This window comes from Heptranchias perlo, chromosome 31 (genome assembly GCF_035084215.1).
Source record: "Heptranchias perlo isolate sHepPer1 chromosome 31, sHepPer1.hap1, whole genome shotgun sequence".
Classification (NCBI taxonomy): domain Eukaryota; kingdom Metazoa; phylum Chordata; class Chondrichthyes; order Hexanchiformes; family Hexanchidae; genus Heptranchias; species Heptranchias perlo.
Window position 1 is genome coordinate 27,688,480 of NC_090355.1, and position 23,227 is coordinate 27,711,706.

General features: G+C 42.9%; 1 protein-coding gene across 3 annotated transcripts in view; it reads left to right on the top strand.

Moving 5' to 3' along the window:
- LOC137300625 (transforming growth factor beta receptor type 3-like) overlaps positions 1 to 23,227 on the top strand; it is a 109,023-nt gene that overhangs the window by 17,060 nt on the left and 68,736 nt on the right. For all 3 annotated transcript variants that reach the window (XM_067969812.1, XM_067969814.1, XM_067969813.1), the window contains exon 4: positions 16,491 to 16,663. In XM_067969812.1, coding sequence (XP_067825913.1) covers positions 16,491 to 16,663 — 173 coding nt within the window. The remainder of the gene's footprint in view (positions 1 to 16,490; positions 16,664 to 23,227) is intronic.

Consider the following 23,227-nt stretch of genomic DNA (forward strand, 5'->3'; position numbering starts at 1 on the left):
TTCATTTGCATAATTTCTTTGCACTGCATTCAATTTGGGATTTTAAAAATGTAATATTAGAAATTATGATAAGCAGTGATGGAGTTAGAGGAAGAATATAAATGCAAGAATAACAGGAATAATATAAATATTAACTTTTTTTTCTAATTTTGCCCATAATCAATGCCATAAGAGATTGATTAATAATGTACCATACTTTGTAGTAAATCTATTTTACAAAATTGTGCATATAGATGTTGTTTATTTTGTCACATGATGATATCAATTTATGCTGTTGTTATGTACCAGTACTCTTTTTAGACCAGTTGGTAACACTGAGTTATACTCTCTGGCAACATAGGACCATGTATATGTGCATTTGAACAGATATACACAACTCCACTCACCAGAATTGGCGTGTCAGTGAAATTTTTAATGTTATTAAAGAGGTACTATCCTGTCCACTCTTTATTAACATAAAAAATGTTAGTGCAGTTTGCTACCATCTGTGATCATTTTAAACTTTTAAAGTAAAATTTGAAAAGTTGGCTTTGCACTGGTTGCAATTGTAAAGTAGCTGGTGTTAATCCCAGGCAGTGAGGTCACTTTCTTGACACGGTCTCGTACTGCTTGCCAAAGTTCAGCTTGTATTCGTGAATAGCCTCAAACTAGAGTTATTTTGTGTTTCATGCAACCATTAGAGCAGAAACTAGTATTAAATGCCTTCAACTTATTTAACACATACCCTATTTGAACATAATATAATCGGATCAAAACTTACTGATTTTTAAAATTAATTCTTTCCCTGTTAAGTACTGTGGTGTTTAATACATCTTTTGGAATGAAAGATTATTTACCAGTAAGCTGTGGAAAATAATGACTGACTAGGGATAGCTGATTTCTGTGTTCTGCAGCATTTACAGTCCATTTAACACATTAATTGAGTCACCACTATTTGAAGACCACACAGCAGGACTGAAGTATGCTAGCAGCCATTTAAGTGAATTTTACTGTGTTTAACTTTCAAACAAGTGTTGCACTTTGTTCTACAAAATAGCCTTTTGCTCCAAAAGCAGCTTGATATATACAGGTAGTAATGGCTATAAGACAGTTGCTTTGTACAGAATTAGAGACATCCAGTTTTCTACTGTGATACCACTGAAAATTGCAGTACCTAAATCCGGATGTTAACTTCATTTGTTAGGAATGCGACATTAAAGGAAATAACATTATGTAACAGTCACTTTAATTACTTTGTAATTATCAGTTTTACTTTCATTGTGAAGATATCTATTTTTATTTTTAAAAATCCTTAAGCTTTAAATATTTGTAATCGCTGAAGGTTTCTTAGCAAGATCTTTTTGAAGATTTAAATACTCAGATCAGGTCTACTTAATTTTGCATAAATGATGTTAATAGAATGTGAATTTATTACAGATGAACCAGATTTAGTTATGTTGGAAGTGGAAATCGGAACATCTTTTTAGTAGCTTTAAAAAATATTGGTGACCAAATACACAATGCCATTGTCACTTGGCTAAATCTATTTATCTGAAGGTAGTTTACAAGAGCAGCCCATTATTTATAGAGCAACACTGAGGGAATTTTGGGTACATTGAGGGTCCATTTTTTGTGATGGAATATTAACACTAAAGGGGTGATTTTAACTCTGCCTGTTCGGGCAGTTAAAATCGCTTGTGGGACTCACCTGCCGACGTTCCACAACAATCCCGCAGACTACGATTTTAACTTGCTCTTCAGAGTAGACGTTCGGGACATCTGGTTCTTCTTTAAATATGCAGATCAGGCTCCGATACTGTCAACGGGGCCCGACTGCTATTTTAACCATGAGCCTGAGGGGAGAAACCATTGTGGCTTTCCCCCCCCCAAATCCACCTAATGGGAAGAAAAGTCAGGATCAGAAAATGCCCAAAAAGCTAAGTCTTTTTACTTTCCTTGAGGGGCCAGAAGGAGCAGGAGTGATCCTCCAGGCCCCACAAGGAAGGATTAGGCCCCCCCTACCCCGGGCTTTCTCCTCCCTCCAGTTGTGAGGCCTTCCTGAAACTGCCTTCCAGCGACTTACTTAAGTGCCGAGGGCCGCTTACTTGGTCCTCGCCGTTAGCTCCTGCTGCCTGACATTGCGCTCCTGCCCACTAGCCAGCTGCCGCTTCCCGGCGGTTTTGGGCAGGAAACTGACTGGGTGAATGCGGATGAAGCCTGGGAATTAAAATCTCCCAGATCTCATGCTACTGAGGTCAGTTGATCAGCTTGATATTATTGTTATAGGATCTTTGGCATCCACCAGGCGAAGCACAGATGGTCTTAGTTTAATATTTCAGCCAAAGTACAGCGCAGGACCATTCTGCTCTGGTGTCAGTGTTATTAGCTGAAGTACCCCAACAATAGCTTGAATTGTTTTCCTTTGAACAGCTGTTGAAATCTGGTAAAATCCCTGGATTAAAAAAATTGAAGAGAATAAACTGAGAATTTGGTGGGAAAAGTTAATCTGAAAAGACATATGAGCCTGGAAATTGCTGTTGGTATAATGGCTTTTACACTGGCTGCAATTGTGCAGTTGGGGGTTGCAATTTTGTAAATCACTGAACTTGCATAATAATCGCTTGCTGAGTGCAATACTTGAAATTACTGCATGACTTGCTATTGGGTGGTGTGTGCCTTCTTGCACAGAAATCTGCTTATGACTGCTATTTAAGGGGAAGTCAAAAATATTGCTGTTTGCACATACTGCAATGCATTGTACTACACTCATTTGTTTCAAATGGGTATTAAAATGCCAGCCTGATTCATGCACATCAGGAACTAAAACTCAACAGCAGTACTATTAATTTTCCAGCCAGTTGGATCATTCCAGGAGGGGACTGGTAAATTCAGTGTCACATGGTCGCTATAGGAATTCTGTTCATTCAATTTTTCCAGCTGTGCAAGAGCTTCATTTTAATACTTTAATAACCCCTTAATGAATGAAAAATGGAAGCTCATGTGATTTACCATTGTTTTTGACTGGATTGTACTATATGCTCAATCGGTCTATGTAGAGTGGGATAAAGAGAAGTTCTGTGCATAAAGAAGCTGTTGATGGGACAGAGGCATTTTTAGTGATTTTTTTTCTTTTCAGTGGCGTTTAAAGTTCTTTTTAAATGGTTCTTGTTTTTCTATGCGTTTTTTGTTTTTCCTGTTTTTTTTCTTTGGTTTGTTTTGCTTTTGCTGCATATCTTTTGCATCAGAACATGTTGAGAATTTTTGTGTGGAACAAACCAACCAAATATATTCTGTGAAATCCCTTGGAAGCCCATTGTAGTTGAGGCATTTTCATGAGTTCAGCAGAATAGAAAACTGTTGAACCAACACAGTCCCATGCTAGTTGGCAAGACAGTTTAAAATTAATGATGGTAGTTGCTTTTAAAGTGCTCCGATTGCATTATTTCATGACTGAAGGTACAAGATCAAAGAAGGCATACCAGGGAGGCAAACAGCCATCAGAGTTGGACTGTCTGCCTTCACTATAATGCCACTAATCAGATTTGCAAGCCCAGGCACATTTACCTGCGAAGACTGAGGACAACTTGCTTTGCAGGCTCTGATTCAGTATAGGATCAATTGCACAGCTAAAGGACATCTGTAACCAGCTTTCAACATAAGGACAGCATTGCCAGTGGCAGGCAATGTGTGCCAGCACTGATACTGCAGATGATTTCTATGCTAACCTATTGTGAAATCCCCGGGATGTCCATTGTAATTGAAGCAACACTTCAGATGTACAGATCAAGGACCATCTTACAGAATAGCCCGCCATGATCTCCAAAATCGCTGTTGTCTATTGCATGCTCCGTAGCTTTGCTGTACAAAGAGGTATAATCATGGAGGATGAGGCCAACCCAAAATCAAGGCCAGAGCACGACACAGACACTGTTCAAGAGAATGTAGCTTCAGAAACACCGTGCAGCCAGGCATACATTAAAGATTAACTGTGTAAGTGCCTGAGCTACCCCTTCAAGGACCCCTTCTGTCCACCATGAGAAAGTGGCTCAGAGCACCTTCTGGAACATTATCCTCTCCACTAACATTAATGTGGAGATGCCGGTGATGGACTGGGGTTGACAAATGTAAGGAATCTTACAACACCAGGTTATAGTCCAACTGTTTTATTTGAAAATCACAAGCAACATTAATGATGAGCATTTGGGGTACAACTATGTTAATTTTCTCAGTCAGAAAGATACTCCTTGGATATTTACCAGAATGGTACCAGGGATGAGGGTCTTCAGTTATGTGGAGAGACTTGAGAAGCTGGGATTGTTCTCCATAGAACCATAGAAGAGATACAGCACAGAAGGGGGGCATTTGGCCCATTGTGTCTGCGCCGGCCCGAGGAACAACCAGGTGCCCATTCTAATCCCACCTTCCAGCACCCAGTCCGTAGCCCTGCAGCTTACAGCACTTTAGGCGCAGGTCCAGGTACTTTTTAAAAGAGTTGAGGGTCCCTGCCTCTACCACCAATTCGGGCAGCGAACCCACCACCCTCTGGGTAAAAAAGGTTTTCCTCATGTCCCCTATAATCCTTCCGTCAGTCAGCTTAAGTCTATGTCCTCTAGTTCTTGAACTCTCCACTAGGGGAAACAGGTACTCCCTGTCTACTCTATCTGGGCCCCTCATAATTTTGTACACCTCAATCAAGTCTTCCCTCAGCCTCCAAGGAAAACAATCCCAGCCTATCCAATCTCCTCGTAGCTGCAATTTTCAAGCCCTGGCAATATTCTTGTAAATCTTCTCTGCACTCTCTCCAGAGCAATTACGTCCTTCCTGTAATGTGGTGACCAGAACTACGTCCAATACTCCAGCTGTGGCCTTACCAGCATTTTATACAGTTCCATCATTACATCCCTGCTTTTGTATTCTCTACCTTGGCTAATTACGGAAAGCATTCTGTATGCCTTCTTCACAACCTTATCTACCTGTACTGCCACCTTCAGGGAAATGTGCACATGCACTCCAAGGTCTCTCACTTCCTCTATCTTTCTCAATATATTCCCATTTACTGCGTATTCCCTTTTACTGTTTGCCCTCCCTAAGTGCATTACCTCTCACTTCTCCGGGTTGAACTCCATTTGCCACTTTTCTGCCCACTCCACCAACCCATTGATATCTTCTTGGAGTCTACAGCTATCCTCTTCACTATCAACTACATGGCCAATTTTTGTGTCGTCTTCAAATTTGCCAATCATGTCCCCTACATTCAAGTCTAAATCATTAATATATACCACAAACATCAAGGGACCCAACACTGAGCCCTGTGGTACACCACTGGAAACTGATTTCCATTAGCAAAGACATCCGTCGACTTTTACCCTTTGTTTCCTGTTATTGAGCCAATTTTGGATCCAATTCGCCACACTTCCCTGTATCCCATGGGCTTTTATCTTTCTGACCAGTCTGCCATGTGGGACCTTGTCAAGTGCCTTACTAAAATCCATGTAGACAACATCCACTGCACTACCCATATCAATCCTCCTTGTCACTTTCTCAAAGAATTCAATCAGATTTGTAAGGCATGACCTTCCCTGAACAAATCCATGCTGACTATCCCTGATTAAACCATGCCTTTCCAAGTGACAGTTTATCCTATCTCTCAGTATTGATTCTAATGGTTTGCCCACCACCGAGGTAAGACTGACCGGCCTACAATTGTTCGGCCTTTCCCTCATACCCTTTTTAAACAATGGTACTACGTTCGCAGTCTTCCAGTCCTCCGGTACCTCCCCTGTATCCAGTGAGGATTGGAAAATGATCCTCAGAGCATCCACTATTACCTCCCTGGCTTCCTTCAATAGCCTAGGAAACAATCCATCCGGCCCTGGTGACTTATCAACTTTCAAGGATTCCAGTCCCTCTGGTACTTCCTCTCTCGTAATGTTTACCTTATCCAATATGTCACACCTCTCCTCTTTAACTGCTACGTCCGGATCATCCCTTTCCTTTGTGAATACGGAGACAAAATATTCATTTAAAACCCTACTCACATCCTCTGCTTCTACACACAAGTTCCCCTTATCATCCGTGATGAGTTCCATCTTTTCCTTAGCTATCTTCTTGTTCTTAATGTACTGATAAAACATCTTTGGGTTTTCTTTAATCTTACTAGCTAATATTTTTTCATGCCCTCTCTTTGCTTTCCTTATTTCCTTTTTTACGTCATCCCTGTACTTTCTATACTCTAGGCTTTCTGCAGTATTTAGTTTTCTGTGACAGTCATAAGCTTTCTTTTTCTGCTTTATCTTGCCCCGTATACTTCTAGACAACCAGGGGGCTCTAAATTTGGCAGTGCCACCCTTTTTCTTTGAGGGGACGTGTCTGCATTGTACCTGTAGAATTTCACTTTTTAATGCCTCCCACTGGCTTGCCACTGATTTCTCCTCAAGTAGTTGTGTCCTGTCCACTTCTGCCAAATCACCTCTTGGTTCTGTAAAATTTGCCTTCCCCCAATTTAAAACGTTTACTCCTGATTTAACTCTGTCCTTTTCCATAATAATGCTAAAACTAACTGAATTGTGGTCACTATCACTAATATGGTCACCCACTTGCCCATCTTCATTTCCCAGGACTAAATCTAGAATTGCATTCCCTCTTGTTGGGCTTGTCATGTACTGGCTAAAAAAGTTCTCCTGGACATTGATCAAGAATTTTGTGCCCTCTGTGCTCCTCACACTGTTTGAATCCTAGTTGATGTTAGGGTAGTTGAAGTCCCCTACTATTGTTGCCCTCTTATTTTTGCACTCAGAAATTTGCCTACATATTTGTTCTTCTATCTCCCTTTCGCTATTCGGGGGTCTATAGTACACTCCTAGTAGTGTGATTGCCCCTTTTTTATTTCTTAGCTCAACCCATATGGCCTCGATTGATGATCCATTTAGCATAACATCCCTTCTCACAACTGTAATTGATTCTTTAACCAATAATGCTACCTCCCCCCCCTCCCCCCCCCCCCCCCCCCGTCCTTTTTTATCACCCACTCTATCCTGCCTGAAAACTCTAGATCCAGGGATATTGAGCTGCCAATTATCCCCCTCTTTAAGCCAGGTTTCCGTTATAGCAATGATATCATGCTGCCATGTGTCTATCTGTGCCCTTAGCTCATCTGCTTTATTTGTAATACTCCTTGCATTGAAGTATATACCCTTTAACCCCGTCAAATTCCTGTGCTGAACACTATTTAACCTTTGCTGCTTTTGCCTTTCTGAGTCGCTAACTACGTCACTAACTGCTTTTCTACTTCCCGTTTCCTGGTCTGAATTTGTCCTATCTGTACCTGTCCTTTGGTTCCCATCCCCCTGCCATACTACTTTAAACCCTCCCCAACAGAACTCGCGAGGATATTGGTCCTTGTTCTGCTTCGGTGCAACATGTCTAGCTTGTACAGATCCCGCCTTTCCCAGAATCAGTCCCAATGCCTCAGGAATTTAAACCCCTCCCTCCTACACCATCTCTCAAGCCACGCATTCATCTAGTCTGTTCTCCTATTTCTGCTCTTGCTAGCACGTGGCACTGGGAGTAATCCTGAGATTACTACCTTAGAGGTCCTCCTTTTTAATTTATTTCCTAAATTCCCTATAATCTGCTTGCAGGACCTCATCCTTTTTCTTTACTGATGTCGTTGGTACTTAGAGTAGAGAAGGTTAAGGAAAGATTTAACAGATATTCAAAATTATGAGGGGTTTTGATGGAGTAAATAAGGAGAAACTGTTTTCATAGGCAGGAGGATATGGATTTAAGATAATTGTCAAAAAGCCAGGAGGGGATGAGGAGAATCTTTTTTATGCAGTGAGTTGTTATGATCTGGAATGCATTGCCTGAAAGGGTGATGGAAGCAGATTCAACAGTAACTTTCAAAAGAGAATTGGATATATACTTTAAAAGAAAAAATTTGCAGGGCGATGGGGAAAGAGCAGGGGAGTGGGCATTGGATAGCTCTTTCAAAGGCACAGGTACAATGGACTGAATGGCCTCCTTCTGTGTTGTATCATTCTGAAGTTCAAACTCAGCAGATTAATAAATTTGTTGCACTATGTGTGAGTGATGGTCTTTTTCCTGTGGTCCTTCCCCTTGTGTTTCCCTTCTAACCTCTAAGTGCAATTTCTTTTAAGTGATGGGTTAAGGTGGTGAATAGCTGCTGAATTTCAGTGGGAACTGCTTGGGATTCAGATGGCCCTGTATCTCCTTGCACTGCTTCATGAGATGCCCCTGCAGCTGCTATTGCTGGCTGGCCTTGCCACTTTCTGGCACATCTACAGTCATGTGTGCAGTGGGGCTGGATGGGTCTGATGTAGCATCACACTGAGACACAACAGCTTCATCTATATCTACTCCAGCCATGTCCCTGCTCCCGGGTGCACTCTCAGCATGTACACCAATCTGCTTGCAAGTAGCAGTGAGTTCTGTGAAATCCTGCTTCAATGTTCTCTCCATCCGATTCCCCCAGTGTTTTGAAGCCAAATAAAAGAACCTCTTGTAGATTGCAGCCTAAGGCAGTTTGAGCATTCACAAGAACTATTCCTACTGGCCTTACGAAGCCATTTGTCTGCAGTCCCTGCCACAAACTCCATTCCCAAGCCACCAACTCCATCCCTCTCACTGGCCACTGTCTGAGGCTGAACCAGACCATATTCGACCCTGAGCTGAGCTTCCGACTCTGTATCTGCTCCATCACCAAGAGTGCCTACTTCCACCTCCGTAACATCGCCCGTCTCCGCCCCACCTCAGCTTATCTGCTGCTGAAACCCTAATCCATGACTTTGTTACCTCTAGACTGAGCTATTTCAATGCTCTCCCACCTTGCACCCTCCGGAAACTTGAGCTTATCCAAAATTCCACTGCCCATATTCTAATTTGCACCAAGTCCCTTTCACCCATCATCGCTGATCTACACTGGCTCCCGGTCCGGCAATGCCTCGACTTTAAAATTCTCATACTTGTTTCTAAATCTCTCCATGGCCTGGTCCCTCCCCATCTCTGTAATCTCCTCCAGCCCTACAACTCTCTGAGATCTCTGCGCTTCTCCAATTCTGGCCTCTTGCACATTCCCGATTTTCATCTCTGCACCGTTGGTGGCCATGCCTTCGGCTGCCTAGGCCCTAAGCTCTGGAATTCCCTCCCTAAACTTCTCCGCCTCTTTACCTCGCCACCTTTAAGACGCTCCTTAAAATCTACCTCTTTGACCTAGCTTTTGGTCACCTATCCTAATATCTCAGTGTCAAATTTTATTTGATAATGCTTCTGTGAAGCGCTTTGGGATGTTTTACTACGTTAAAGGTGCTATATAAATGCAGGTTGCTGTTGTTGTGCAACTGGGGGCTCCACTACTGATGTCTTTGGAGTTGCCATGTCCTCCATGAAAGACTGTCTCTAGGACTGCACAGATGAAGCTAGTGGACTCCTCCATACTCCAAGCCAGACCTTGCTCTTTGGGTTTTTAAATAGACTGCTCAGTAGATGATCCTGCTCAGACAGCAGTCTCCTTTCATGTGCAGGCCCTGTGAGGTCTGAAGCCCTATTCACTGCAGCTGAAGAAGCAATTTGGCTGGCCCTCTGACCAAGAGGTTCCTACTCCTCCTCTCCACCACAACTTGCTTCTCCTCACCTGTGCACCTGCTGCTATCTCCTCATTCTGTTTTGAGGTCAATATGGAACAAAACCTACTGCTGCTAATTACCAACCCATGTGATTGTAAAATAATGATTTTCTCTACGCACATTCTGAAACCCAGCTCTTGCAACTTCCTTTCAATCATTTTGGTTCCAGATAACATGAATCCTGCTGTCACTGGAATGATGCTATCTTCTTGGCACTTGCTGTACCAATCTCTGCATCATCATCATCATAGTACATAAACAGGAAATGAGTAAAACAAAACAGAAAGAGTATGGTAGTAGGAGACATGCACTTTCCTATGAAATGATTCATGTTAATGGTACAAGATTAAAATGCTGCACTATCGAGCAGCAATGCTGAGCATCCAAAATGTACGTTGTTAATTGTTTATACCCTTATGCACGCCAGTGTAAGTCAAAATCATCCTCGAGGCAACTGCCAGTTAAAATTGGCATTTCCGGGAGCCCACACACAAAGGACTGTTCACTGTAATGCTGAATGTTCCTTTTTATCTTGCACCTGAAACTAAATGTTGTTAGAAACTGAAAGCCCCTCACCAATTTCTATTTCTGATTCTTGCATTTATTCATAGTTATCTAAAAATACTTAGAAGAAAATTTCTATGAAGTGAATACTTTTCCCCTCAGGTTAACATAATACCAGCGATTGCAGTACAAGGTAATAACATACTCAAGAGATGTCATTAAACCACAGATGTGAAGGTTGAACGGTTTAAATGTTGTCTGAACCCCAAGAGTGCGTTAGTCTTGAACACATTTCCAGATGTTTCCCTGGAGCCCTACAGTAGGAAAGCCCAAAAGTTCTGTTCCCGGTGTGACATGATAGTAACATGGCACTATGCAATTGAGCAACTTTATAACTGTTTCCAGTTATGGCTAGGTACCACACCTGAGCTGGAGATGCTCTTTTCTAAAATTTCTGGGGAGGGAGGTGAATTTGCCTTCATTCTCCATCCTTCATCTCTGCTCCACTCCCCCCTTGGCTGCCCATGCCATTCCACCTCTTGACATTCTCGTCTATTGCTTCTTCCTACCCTCCTGCCCCAAACACTGATGTCTCTCCCTGCTCCCCCATTGCTGGCCCACCTTGAAAAAAATCCCCATCACTGCTTTACTGAGCAGCACCCCATGATCCCCTTCACTGCTCCGCAGGCATCCTCCTCCCAGTACTCCCATATCTAGCAATTCACCTCACCATGTTTACACATCCCACCACCAGCATCCCAGTGTTTTCACACACCAAGACCACTCTCCCATGAACTAGCCCTTCCTTACATTGCTACTACACCCTGAGATCTACTTACACTCCGAAACACCCCTCCCACTCCTACTCCTACCTGTCCTTGGTACCTCCTTCCCAGTATCCCAAATTCCAGGAACTGCCTTCAGTGCTCTCAGATCCCACAAATCTCCTTTCCATTTTTTGACCCTCCACTCCCCCATGACACCCCTCCCAATTCTCCAAGACCCTCAGCTCTCCTGTACTACCAGGACCCCATCACCAGTACTCCCAGATACCACAACCACCCTCTCCGCAGTGCCATAAGTCAGCACACCTAACCCACTACTGCCACATCCCAACATACCACTACCACTACTTCCTTGGAAACACCCCTTTTTAAGCTCCACAGACCATAAAATCTTCCAAGCCTCCTGTCCCCAATTTTTATATATTTGATTTTTATCTTTCCTTACTATGTTTTCGCTCACCATTCTCCATCATAATTGCCCTAACCCCTTTCTTTCTGTTTGAACCTCATTCTACTAACATCTTCTGTGCTCTGCATTCACCAGCACTTGATTCTCTGGAATCCCTCAAACTGACTTCTAACACTTTCCAATATTTACCCATCACCCAATTTTTACCACCCATTCACCGCCACAACAAAGACTTAAAGAAAATAATTCTCAGGAGAACAGGGATAGGTAATGAGCTCAGCTTAAAGCTGCTCAGAGTAGCCAAAAGGATATTGGAGAAGTCTTGGCAATAGAAAAATCTTTTTCTTTAGCTATGTTAGGAGTCAGAGTTTCATTAGAGACTGCTTAGGGCTATTGAAGCATTCCTCAGGACCGGTTCAGGTGGACTCTCAGAATATGGGAGAGCTTCTAAATGGCCACTTTGCATCTTCACTCTAGACGAGGAAGCTCAGTTACCAATAATGAAATGTACAGTTAACTCAAAGGTGGATATGTCAAAGTGGATGCAGATATAGTCCTGGATAAAATAATGGGGTCTCAAAATAGATTAAGCTGCTGGTCCTGACAGCATTCACCCAAGGTTGACAGATATGTGATCAGTGAGCCCCTTGCTCATATATTCAACAGCTCTCTAGGGTCTGGGATTGTTCCCATGGAGTAATGGAGTACCAATATTTAAAAAGGACAGTAAGTCAGAGCTGGGAAATTACAGGCCGAATTGCTTGACTTTGCTTATAGGCAAGTTGCTAGAAGGTATCATTAGCTATTCTGTATGACTACCTTGACAGAGAAGGGGTTATTAGAGACTCTTGGCATGGCTTCTGGAAAAGAAGTTCATGTCTTACGAACCTACGTTAGTGGACATAGGCAGCCCGGTTGACATTGTATACTTGGATTTTCAAAAAGCTTTTGATAAAGTACCACATAATGAGAAAGAATCTTGTAGGATTGGTGAGCATATCTTGAGTTGGATAAGGAATTGGTAGTATTCTTGTAGGAGAAGGTTGTTATTATTGGCTAAAGTTCTGAGTGGGGACCGGTTACTAGTGCGTATCTGCAGGGTTCAAAGTTAGGGCTGTTGCTCTTCAAAATATTTCATTAATAATCTGATGTTGGGGAAACTGTCCGCAAGTTTGCAGATGATACAAAGATTTGTGCGGGTGTTAGGGCCTTGTATGAGAAAAATAGATTACTTGCAGATCTATGATGGGTAATGGGCCCGCGTTTGGCAGATGTAATTTTAAATATAGGCACCACCTTCTAACCACGCTTAAAACAGAGCCAGCCACCACACCCTCTGCCCCCCCAATCACAAGCTCGTTTCCCCCCACCCCCAATCGCTGCCACTACCATTCCGGTCCCGACCCCTACACTCCCTCTCAGCCAACGCTACCCTCCCTCCAGGGCAGTCCCCTGTCAGGACCTACTTGAGAGCTGTTGCTGGTGGCCTCTTCTCTGAGTCCTCTTCTCCGGTGAGCTGCCTGGGGATGCCCATCAGGTGTCCGCAGCTCACCGGTTCGATCATAAGGCCTGAGGCCCAATATTACATGTGCCTTGGGCTTATCCATTCAGGCACGGGAATTGTTCCCTGCGTGCTCTAATTCCTAGGCCCATGACTTTATAACTTCCAATAGTGTAGATGTTAAATATTTGCTGTAGAAATTCCTAATTTTTGCTTTTCAGCAAAAAAATTTAATTTTAGTACTGTGGATCTTCCAGTAGCATGGTGACTGTGCTTTAGTCAAATAGGAACACTGAATGCAACTGAATGAAACCTTTTTGTTTGGAAACCATTCCCAGTCTACTAGAAAATAGGGCTGGGCTTCCTGAGGAAGGACCGTGGTTATTTGTTACCTAGATATTTATTGATGTTTCCAACAGGAAGTTGTACAGAAAGACAATACATCAGAATTACTCGTTTCGCACTTGGTAATTCACACGAGAGAGATATCGAGAACTCGATTTTAACTCCCTTTCCCCCCCCCACTGGGTGGGAAATAGTGAGGGGTTAAAATGGGCCGAGTGTACTTACTGGCCCCAAGTTGCACTGTTCCCGTTCCGTGGCATTTTAATAGTATTCAGTTTCTTCAGGGACAAAGACCTTGCTGCAGATGGGCACAAGCCTCATGAATATTATTTAAATCGGGGTCCTATGATACAAATAGGACCCACTGTAATTTTAACTTGCAGAACACTGAATTCCCACCCATTGGCTCGCCCAGTAGACAAAAAAAATGACTAATCGCTCTTGTGCAAGCCCTTAGTGCCTGGCTTGTGTGTTTGTGCCAGGTGACTCACCATGTGCAGATCCCACCTTTAACCTAGTCTCTAAAGACCACGTGGTGTCGTGGTGAGCTGGTGCTTGCGAGAGTCTGATCAAGTGATGGTTCATCTTCAGGAACACTGCATTCCTCTTCCTCCACTGGCTGTGGGACGTCGACATTCTAAGCAGTTGAAATGAAGCAAAAGAGCCAAGAGTTAGTCTGTGGTGTGAGGGAGAGCAGAGAGAAAGACGTGGATGTTGAAAACATCTGCAGCTTGTCCTGCAGAGTGTGTGGGGTGAGGGAGAAGTCAGAAGAGACCAAGGGGATTAGGTATAAAGAAACCGTGTGCTGCGTTGTCTCCAGTGTTGCCAATGGCTATGGCCTCCACTCTGCCTCTTCCCTTTATAACCAGGACGTTCTCCAAGGGAGGAGAGGGTGTACTGACTGGCTGTTCATCCTCCTGTTGCCTGCTGTTACGTGCGACTTTCTCCTGCACGAAAAAGTGGTGTGTTAGTGAGGGTCTTGTAAGAAGTTTAGAGAATGTAGCTGTCATGGTGTAATTACTGACAGTGTATGAGAGTTGTGGTTAAGTGAAGATTGCAATAGTGGTGAATGTGTGAGCATGAGGAGAATGATGTTTGGTGAAGTGTGGTGCAGTGATTGCAGGACAGTGCATGGTAGTGGGGGATGGCAGTGTTAAGAGTGATGTGAGTGTTGTAATTAATGAGACCGTGAGTGGTACAGCTGTACTGAGAAAATATTTTAGCAGTGTTCTTACCTTTACAACTCTCGTTAGATCATTGATTATTTTTCCTGCATTGCAGCCTTGTTCTTGGGGCAGTGCTCCTGGCATTAACGTCCTGGCATTGGGTCTCTTCCCACTGCCCCCTGAGTAGATGCCTGGAGGGCTTCCTGCCGCCTGAGGGAAAAAGGATGTTCCTCCTCCTCTCCACTGCTTGCACTAAGGTCTCCAGTGCAGTATCAGAGAACTTTGGTGCCCGCTTGCTCCTTCCTTCACAGCCATTTCTTCTAGAACTTGTAGTAATTTTTGAAGCCAGAATGCACCGCCCCTTTATGCAGCTCATTTCAATTGATGAAGATGTTGTCTGTCAGAGCTCACTCTTTGCAACTTCAAAGATGTGGCTATGCTCTCAGTCCTCTACAGGATTATAATTAAAATTGTACCAGAAGAATTGATAGTATTTCACCCAGCCTTCATGTTTATGCCAATTCACAACTGAATCTACTGTTACATTTTGGCATCCTATATTGATCTAAAAGTGTATAAAATATCAAAAATAAAGCTTTCCTTGTCACTATGGAACTCTCTCTCAGATGCTTTTATTACTTGGAACTCTAGGGTAGATTTTCTTTTGCCTGCTCCAAAATAGCACCTGAAAAATTAGTGCAACAGTGATGGAGAATGGCTGCAAATCCTCTTTCCCTGTTCTGCGCCTGAATAGTGCTGCCAAATTTCCTTTTCTGGTGTCTGCAACTGACTGTGCCCAACTCCCTCCAAGGCAGACTGTAGCAGCACCCAGACTTCTGCATGAAACATTGAATAACATACGGAACCATGAAATAAACATGAAGACCACACTCATGTAATGTACAGCTTTTGGCCAACCACCAGAATTAATTTTTCATGGTATCTGCCTTCATTACACTGCCCCTCATGTAATGGTAACTTAAACATAAGTGCATTTTTGGGATCAGTACAAAGGGAAAACTGCAAATGCTGGAAATCTGAAATTTTTTTTAAAAAGTGCTAAAAGACACAGCAGGTCAATCAATGTAAAGAGAAAAGACGAGCAATGATTTTTTGGGTGTGTACCCATCATCAGTTTCTTAGGATCACTATTAGTCAGGACATGCTAGCTCTGAAATTCTGCCTCAAACGGCTGGAAAATTGGGAATAACACAAATTGGGCGTGCTGACCTCCTTGTCTGATTTTCCAATCTGCATTTTGGTTGGGCAAAACTCCATGCTGGGTAGGGAATTTTGCCATTTCTTTTATGTAAACCCAGTTTTTAAAAAAATGTCTATCTTCTACATTCTCACTGCCATTATTTTTGGCTCCACATGAGCATTATCTTGAGATTCCCAGTTGAATGGTACATTCGAGTTCCTTTACATAGTGACAATGCAGAATTCTATACAGTGCAGGTCACCCACATGTTTAGGTAAAACCTGCAATTGTATCAACCAAACTGCAAAATAATTTGCTGTCATATGCTATTTGCAGGCTGGATTATACCAACTAAAATAGACTATGAACTGCAATCTTGTGATAGTGCTGAAAATGTAGTTGGTGGAAATGAGTGCAACCTACAAGTAGGCTAATTTGTTTGTTTCCTAATTGTTTTTTATTGTATAAATCTTAGAAAGAACTTTACAGGAAGTCATGTGTTCACTGTATAGAAAAAAGGACTACTAATTTTATCTGTACCCACCTTAATATTCATTGTTTATTGAATTTGATGTCATGCTTGCTTTAATTTTACGTAACGCTGTAATCTCTGCAACCACAAGTGATATTTTGCGCATTCTTATTGAGATAAGATGATGTACTTATATAAATTTTTAAACTGGAAACTGCATTCTGCTGGATCTTTTGATGATCGCAGATGGTTGGAGGGAAAAAAAATTCAATTCTTAAATGATAAGCCATAATATGAAGTTATCAAAGTTGATATAATGCTATCATTTTGATCTGACAAATATAGATTGTACATTATTCCATCTTGTTGATATTTTATGTGAATTTTGAATTGTTATTAATTTTCAGTTTCCCATCCTGAGTTAACTCTTCCTCCCATATTATATTTTGTATTAAATAAAATATTACTGTTTTGTGTTTGATAGGTCCTGTGGCAACCAATGAATGTAAAGTTGGAAAGGTTGGAATAAACCATCCTGTCACCTCGCAGCTTAAGCAACTGCATGTTTTACAAGGCTGCGTGTGCATTGGCAACTCTACAGCAAAAGAAATTGTTTATGTCGTCAATTTGATCATTCCTTCCATTGGCTTCCCTATGGTAATTTTAACAAATTTAAGCATTTATATTAAACTTCTCTTGGATTGTTCTCCTATATTGCATGTTGAGAATTTAAACCAAGGTAAAGTGACATGTCATTTAAAATGAACAGTATAAATAAGATACAGTACTGCAGGCCTGTGATTTATGTCAGTGTCATTCAGTCCTTAATATATGTTATGTAATGAATAATTCATTGTTGGTCTGCAACACACTTGTATTCTCCTATTGGAGGGAATTTTAATGAAGGGTTGGGTGGGGGGTTAAAATTGCAAAAATCTGAAACCCGACCCTAATCTGCTGTGAACACGCCTACTTCTGGTTTAACTGAGGCGGGTTTGGGTGCGACCAAGTAACCCGCTCTGGAGAGGTGGATCAGTGATTATAACACGTTAATGAGGGTTCTTTCATGAGATTTTGGCAGCGATTTGAAATTAATGCCTCCTGTATGGGTTTCCTGGCTCTGGAAACTTGACAGTAAAACGGAGGTGAGATTGAGGAGCACTATGTGGGATGGTTAAAGGTCAGATGTGCCGATATGGATAAAGGCTCAACGCTCACTGCTGCTTTCTCAGTTCCCTCTGGGAAACGATTTGGTGAGAGTACTTGTGACGGACTTATTTATACAATTTGGAGGTGCTCGCACAGAGAATACAGAATGGGTGGCGCCATGGCTGCTTTAGATTCGGACGAGGAAGATATTAAGCATCCACAGCAGCATGGTCGTGCTGTGGTGGGAGCTGCTGGACAACAGAGAGGGGAGCTACGGAGGGTCGAGTTCACAGGAGGTACTACCCACCTAACAGGGTGTACAGACAGAGGCTCAGCTTCCTTGACCCCTTAGAAAAGCAGTGGTTTCTGGAGGCTGAGATTGTCACATCGGGTGGTCGCAGACATCTGCAGCCTGCTAGAAGAAGACCTGCTCCCTGCTGGACCTGGTGGCCACGTGTTACCAGTGGCTGTGAAAGTCACCACCGCCCTCAATCTTTTTGCCTCTGGTTCCTTCCAGGGTGCTACAGGAGAAATATTGAGTGTCTCCCCGTCATCTGCACATAAATGCATAAGGCTGGTGACTGATGGATTGATTGCCTGGACTGGGAGTTATGTTTGTTTTCCCTTGTGATGACAATAGCCAGAATGAGTGGCCACTTGGATTTGCGTCTCTGGTGGCTTTCCACAGGTGTAGGGTGCCATCGATTGCACACACTTGGCAATCCGAGCACCACCAAATCAACCAGGCGCATTCGTCAACCGCAAGGGATTTCATTCCATCAAAGCTGGTGTGCTATCACAAGAAAAGGTTTGATGATGTGGAGATGCCGGTGATGGACTGGGGTTGACAATTGTAAACAATTTTACAACACCAAGTTATAGTCCAGCAATTTTATTTTAAATTCACAAGCTTTCGGAGGCTACCTCCTTCGTCAGGTGAACGATTCACATCGTTCACCTGACGAAGGAGGTAGCCTCCGAAAGCTTGTGAATTTAAAATAAAATTGCTGGACTATAACTTGGTGTTGTAAAATTGTTTACAAGAAAAGGTTTGTGCAGGTCTGAGCCAGATTCCTTGGGAGCTGCCATGATATTTTCATACTGTGGCAGTCCAGCATCCCTGACCAGTTCGTAGCTGGAAGCACTCTTAAAAGGTGGCTGCTAGGCAAAAAAGGATACCCCTTTCAAACCTAGCTGATGATATCTCTGAAGAACCCCACCAATGAACCCCATATGGCAGCCATATCACACCAGATGTGTCATCGAGCAAGCCATCAGCATGCTCAAGATGCGCTTCAGGTGCCTGGCCAGGTCTGGAGGTGCCCTTCAGCACTCACCAGCGAGGGTCTCTAGGATAACCGTCGTGTGCTGCGTTCTGCACAACATAACGCTGCAGTGAGGACTAGAGGTGGAGGAGGAACAAGTCACTCATTACTCTTCATCTGATGAGAATTCCAATGGAGACTAGGAGGAAGAGGAAGATGAAGATGGGGCTCTCAACGCCAGACCAGCCACTCACATTTCTGCTCGGGATTCCAGGGAAGCCCTAACCCAAAAGTTCAGTTAGTCATTCACACTGGACCAAAATAACGATCGCATCCCCTGCCCCCTCCCCCCCCCCCCCCCCCCCACCGCGCCCCTCCCATTGACACAAACCAGTCCTGTAAGCTACCATCCACCCATTGCGCATGCACCAATTGGTCCCCGTCAATTCTGTCTTCACGTTCATCACCAAGCAGCTGAAAATGCGAGTCACCACTTGGCCCGCAAGAATGGCGAACACGGGAGAGTGGTGCAAATTAATAAACGTTATAGGAGTTATTAAATAAATGAAGCTTAATAACATAACATAACACAATAACATCCATGTGCATATCTTTGGTGAACCACAAAGCTTTTCTTTTCCTTTGCCTACCACACGTATATGGTGCAACCCCAATGGCTTCAGCAGAGGTAGAGGCTGGCTGCTTAGATCCCTGCTCTGACCATTGAGATGCTCTTGGCCAACAGCCTCTGAGTGGTGGAGCCCGTGAGGCCCCGCCAAAGACTGCTCCACCTGCACCTGTGCAGGAGCAGACTCAGCCATCGGGAGAGGAAGCAGCATGACGGGTACTGGTTGAGGGGAGGGCAACGGGTGAGACGTGGGAGCACCTTATGAGTGGAGTTCCCACTTCCATGTCCCCTTTCGTCATCATCCCTCTCCTGGGCCAGTGGCACATCACTCCTACCTCTCCATGGGGGAGCAGCGTGATGCAGATCAGTGTCGTGTTGTAAGGCCATGGCTAAGGTAACTGTCATCCTGTTAAGGTGGCAGACATGTTGGCATCCAAAGTCTGAACAGCTGTGGTCAGGGCCTGCATGGACTTATTAGATTGCCGCGATTGAAGTTCCATGGAGGAGGCCACTCTGTCCATGGAAGAAGACGTTATCGCAATGGCCTGCAATCCACAAATGCTTGAGCTATACTCCTCCATCTTCTCTGCTATTGTGGACAGTGTGCGTGGCACGATTGCCAGTACCTCGCAAATTTGGTGCTGTCCCTCTATGATTATCCTTTTCATTGATGCCCCCTGGGGTTCAGCATCTATGTCCAGCTGAGCAGAACTTGGAGAAGAGTACGCCCTCCAACATGGACTCTGCACAGCTGTCCCTACCACCACTCTCTCCTCATGCTCACTTGTGAACTGTGACTCATCAGATGAAAACCCACCTAACTGAGGACGCACCGAAGTGCTCATACCTGTGCTGATCACTGGTAAGCACGTGTCCTGTGACGGTGCACCCTCAGAAGGAATCAGCTCCTCTGAGGAAATGTCGTCTGGAAGGGCTATGGGCTGCTGTTCTTAGCATGATGGCATTGGAGGAGAGAAGAGAGGGATGTGAGTTAGTAATGGCAATGTAAAAATGTTGCTACTTAACATAATTAAGGTGATCATATTTCATCGGTGCTGAAATCAAGTCAACATGATTGAGTCTTGTATTAGATGTGGATCGGAGATATTTAATGCTGTCACCATGCAGCAGTGAAGTACCATTCTCTCCATCTCTGATGGTCAGGGATGCAGGTATGCCACTGATCTCCATGCCTCTTCCTCTGCAGACGTCAGCTGCACAATCTGTGGAGGGCCATCTACGGTCCTCTCCCTCTCCCTTGTATTTTGTGCTCTCTTCTGCAAGGGGGAAAGACAGATCTATGAGTGTGTGTAAGGCATGTGTTCACCCGATGGAAGCAGCGCTTTTGGTGAGGGTGGCTACCATGAAGATGCATTAAGAGTGCCACTGGCATGCATTTGAGGACATGTGTTTAGAATTGGGTGAGCTGACTGAGGTGGCATCACATTGCATAAGGATTGGGGTGAGTGGCATTGGTGGATGGATAAATGGAGACATGAGGAAGTGCATAGAAATTGAACAATGGGTGCTCTTGAAACTTAAATGGCTTTGAGGAGTGATGTGATGGAGTACGCTTGACAAGACAGGGTGGGTGGGGAAGCTGGAGGTGGGTGCACTAAAGGATGTAGGTGAATCTGCAACTGTACTCACCTTTCCTGATCTGGTTAGGTCATTAAACCACTTCCTGCTCTGGATCCAGGTACAGGGCACTATACTCCTGCTGCTGACCTCCTCAACCACTCTAACCACGCCTTCTTGGTGACAGCATCAGGTTTCTTCTTGTCGTTGCTTGGGAATATTACCTCCTTCCTGCACCCAGCAGTACATCAAATGATGTGTCATTGAAGCACTGACTTTGACCGCCCAGACTCTATGTTCGAATTTTTTCGTCTCTGTAGAAATGCTCCCAACTCCTTCACATTCCATCTTTGCATTGTCCTTTAAATAGTCGAGTTGAGATTGCGTCATGTGGGTGCGCATCATGCCCGCTCGCGCACATTGGAGATATGAAACCGGAAGTAGAATGATAATGAGTTATCCATGTTGAAATCAGACACTCCCACGCGTCCAAACATCTTCCGGGTTTCACGCCCGCTATTGCACCACCACCACCCGCCCCCCCCCCCCAGCTCAGAAGCCACCTCAGGGTTTTAATTGGGCCCATTGCGTACGTAATTTTTTTTTTAGAAAAAGCATATTTAGAAAAAAGTCACAAAATGTAAGAACGAGAAAAGCACTTTCATTCCATCCAGTTCCATTAGCCAAGCCTTGTTTCAAGACCTGATTTATTATTTTCCTATTCCAAATCCAAGTGAGAAAACTTTGATGACAAAGGAAGTTTGAAATTCCAAGTTAATAATGATAGTAATTAAGCATGCAGTTTTACTGCCACTTTCGCATAGATCTAAAATGATTTTGGGTACATATTGATGAAAAATTGGTGTTATAACTCAGCTTCGGATCCTGATCTGATTCCCAGGTACACTAGAGCCTCACTCCAGTTTGAGTTTTCTCCAACTGTAGTAAAAATGAAGCCCAGTGTGAAGCCACATTTTAAAAGTGCTGAGGTGCGTACATTAGATATTTTCTGGGAACTTTATAAACCTATTTTCGATGGTTCTAGAATTTTAGAAGAAAGCAGGCTATACCACTTAACATTAAAAATTAGCTATGTGACCTGCAGCATGACATGGTAAACATTATAATTCTGATCTGCTGGCTGTGCATTGCATTCTACAGATACTGTTTTGAGACTTGTAAACAATTTTACAACACCAAGTTATAGTCCAGCAATTTTATTTTCAATTCACAAGCTTTCGGAGGCTTCCTCCTTCCTCAGGTAAACATTTACCTGAGGAAGGAGGAAGCCTCCGAAAGCTTGTGAATTTAAAATAAAATTGCTGGACTATAACTTGGTGTTGTAAAATTGTTTACAATTGTCAACCCCAGTCCATCACCGGCATCTCCACATCATGTTTTGAGACTGGTAGCTTTAGTTTAACTGTAGCCTAATTTAAATATAGGATCATAGAAATATACGGCTCAGAAGGAGGCCATTTGGCCCATCGTGTCTGAGCCAGCAAATATATGTACATTAATCTCTCGCATTTATAACACATTTTGTGCAGCTGCATCAAGTTCATGTTATTTCTACACTACATAGAAATAAAGAAGATCTCATTCATACTTTGTAAGGGTAAATTTGTCAATTCTGCAATTTCAGTGGGGAGCCACACCCTTAGGGAACACTGGTCAGAGAATTGACACTACACAGTTATAGCCCTAACTCCAACCTGTGCTTGCATTAAATGTGTCTGCCCACTGAAGCACAGGATCAATGAAATTAGCTACAACAGTCTAGATCATTTTTAAAATCAGAAATGCTTTGTTTCATTTTGGTTGCCATAGATAATTTTCTAATGAGAAAGATGCATGAAAGCTATATTATTATTCGCATTATATTGTATAAACAGATCTGGTAGACAAATCATAAAATATACAGAAGCAGTGCTGATGTCCTATGTCTGGCAAGCACACAGCTGGCAGAGTGCCTTACATAGCATGGAGCTGTCTCTATTAAAATGGAATCGAAGAATTACGGGAAACCAGTTTACATAAGCACAGTGCATGAAAGCAAAAGAAAAAAAAAATGTTCAAACAGAAAACAATTATATCTACAAGAAACATAAGCAAAAATAGAAACTTGCCCAATATTTTAATTGTTTTGTATATGCTCATTTTAATGACCCAGTTGTACATGTGATTTGATCAAAAGAGAACGCCTTCAGATAAAAATTGTACAACAGTTCCAAAAACTGAAATGAATAGCTTTAGGTTTATTGCTTTATTGTAGACTAGTAGCTGACATAAAATTTCCAAGTAACAAGATTATAAAAATAATTCTTTACAGGAAACATTTGAAAAAGCCAATAAATCATATGTAAAGCAAGAGGCATTCTATTTTTAAAAAGTGATCTCATTAAATGAATGATGGATGGTAGAAAAGGTTAACTGGAAAATTACCCATCATTGTAGTTTTCTGGCCTTCTTTGAAGGAGGATTTTCTACACATGTACGAGTTGGTGTATCCAGTTGCACATATATTACACCAGTTTATTTGGATTCAGTTGAAACCAGACGGAACTATAAAAATTTAGATAGTGAAATATGTTATAGAGA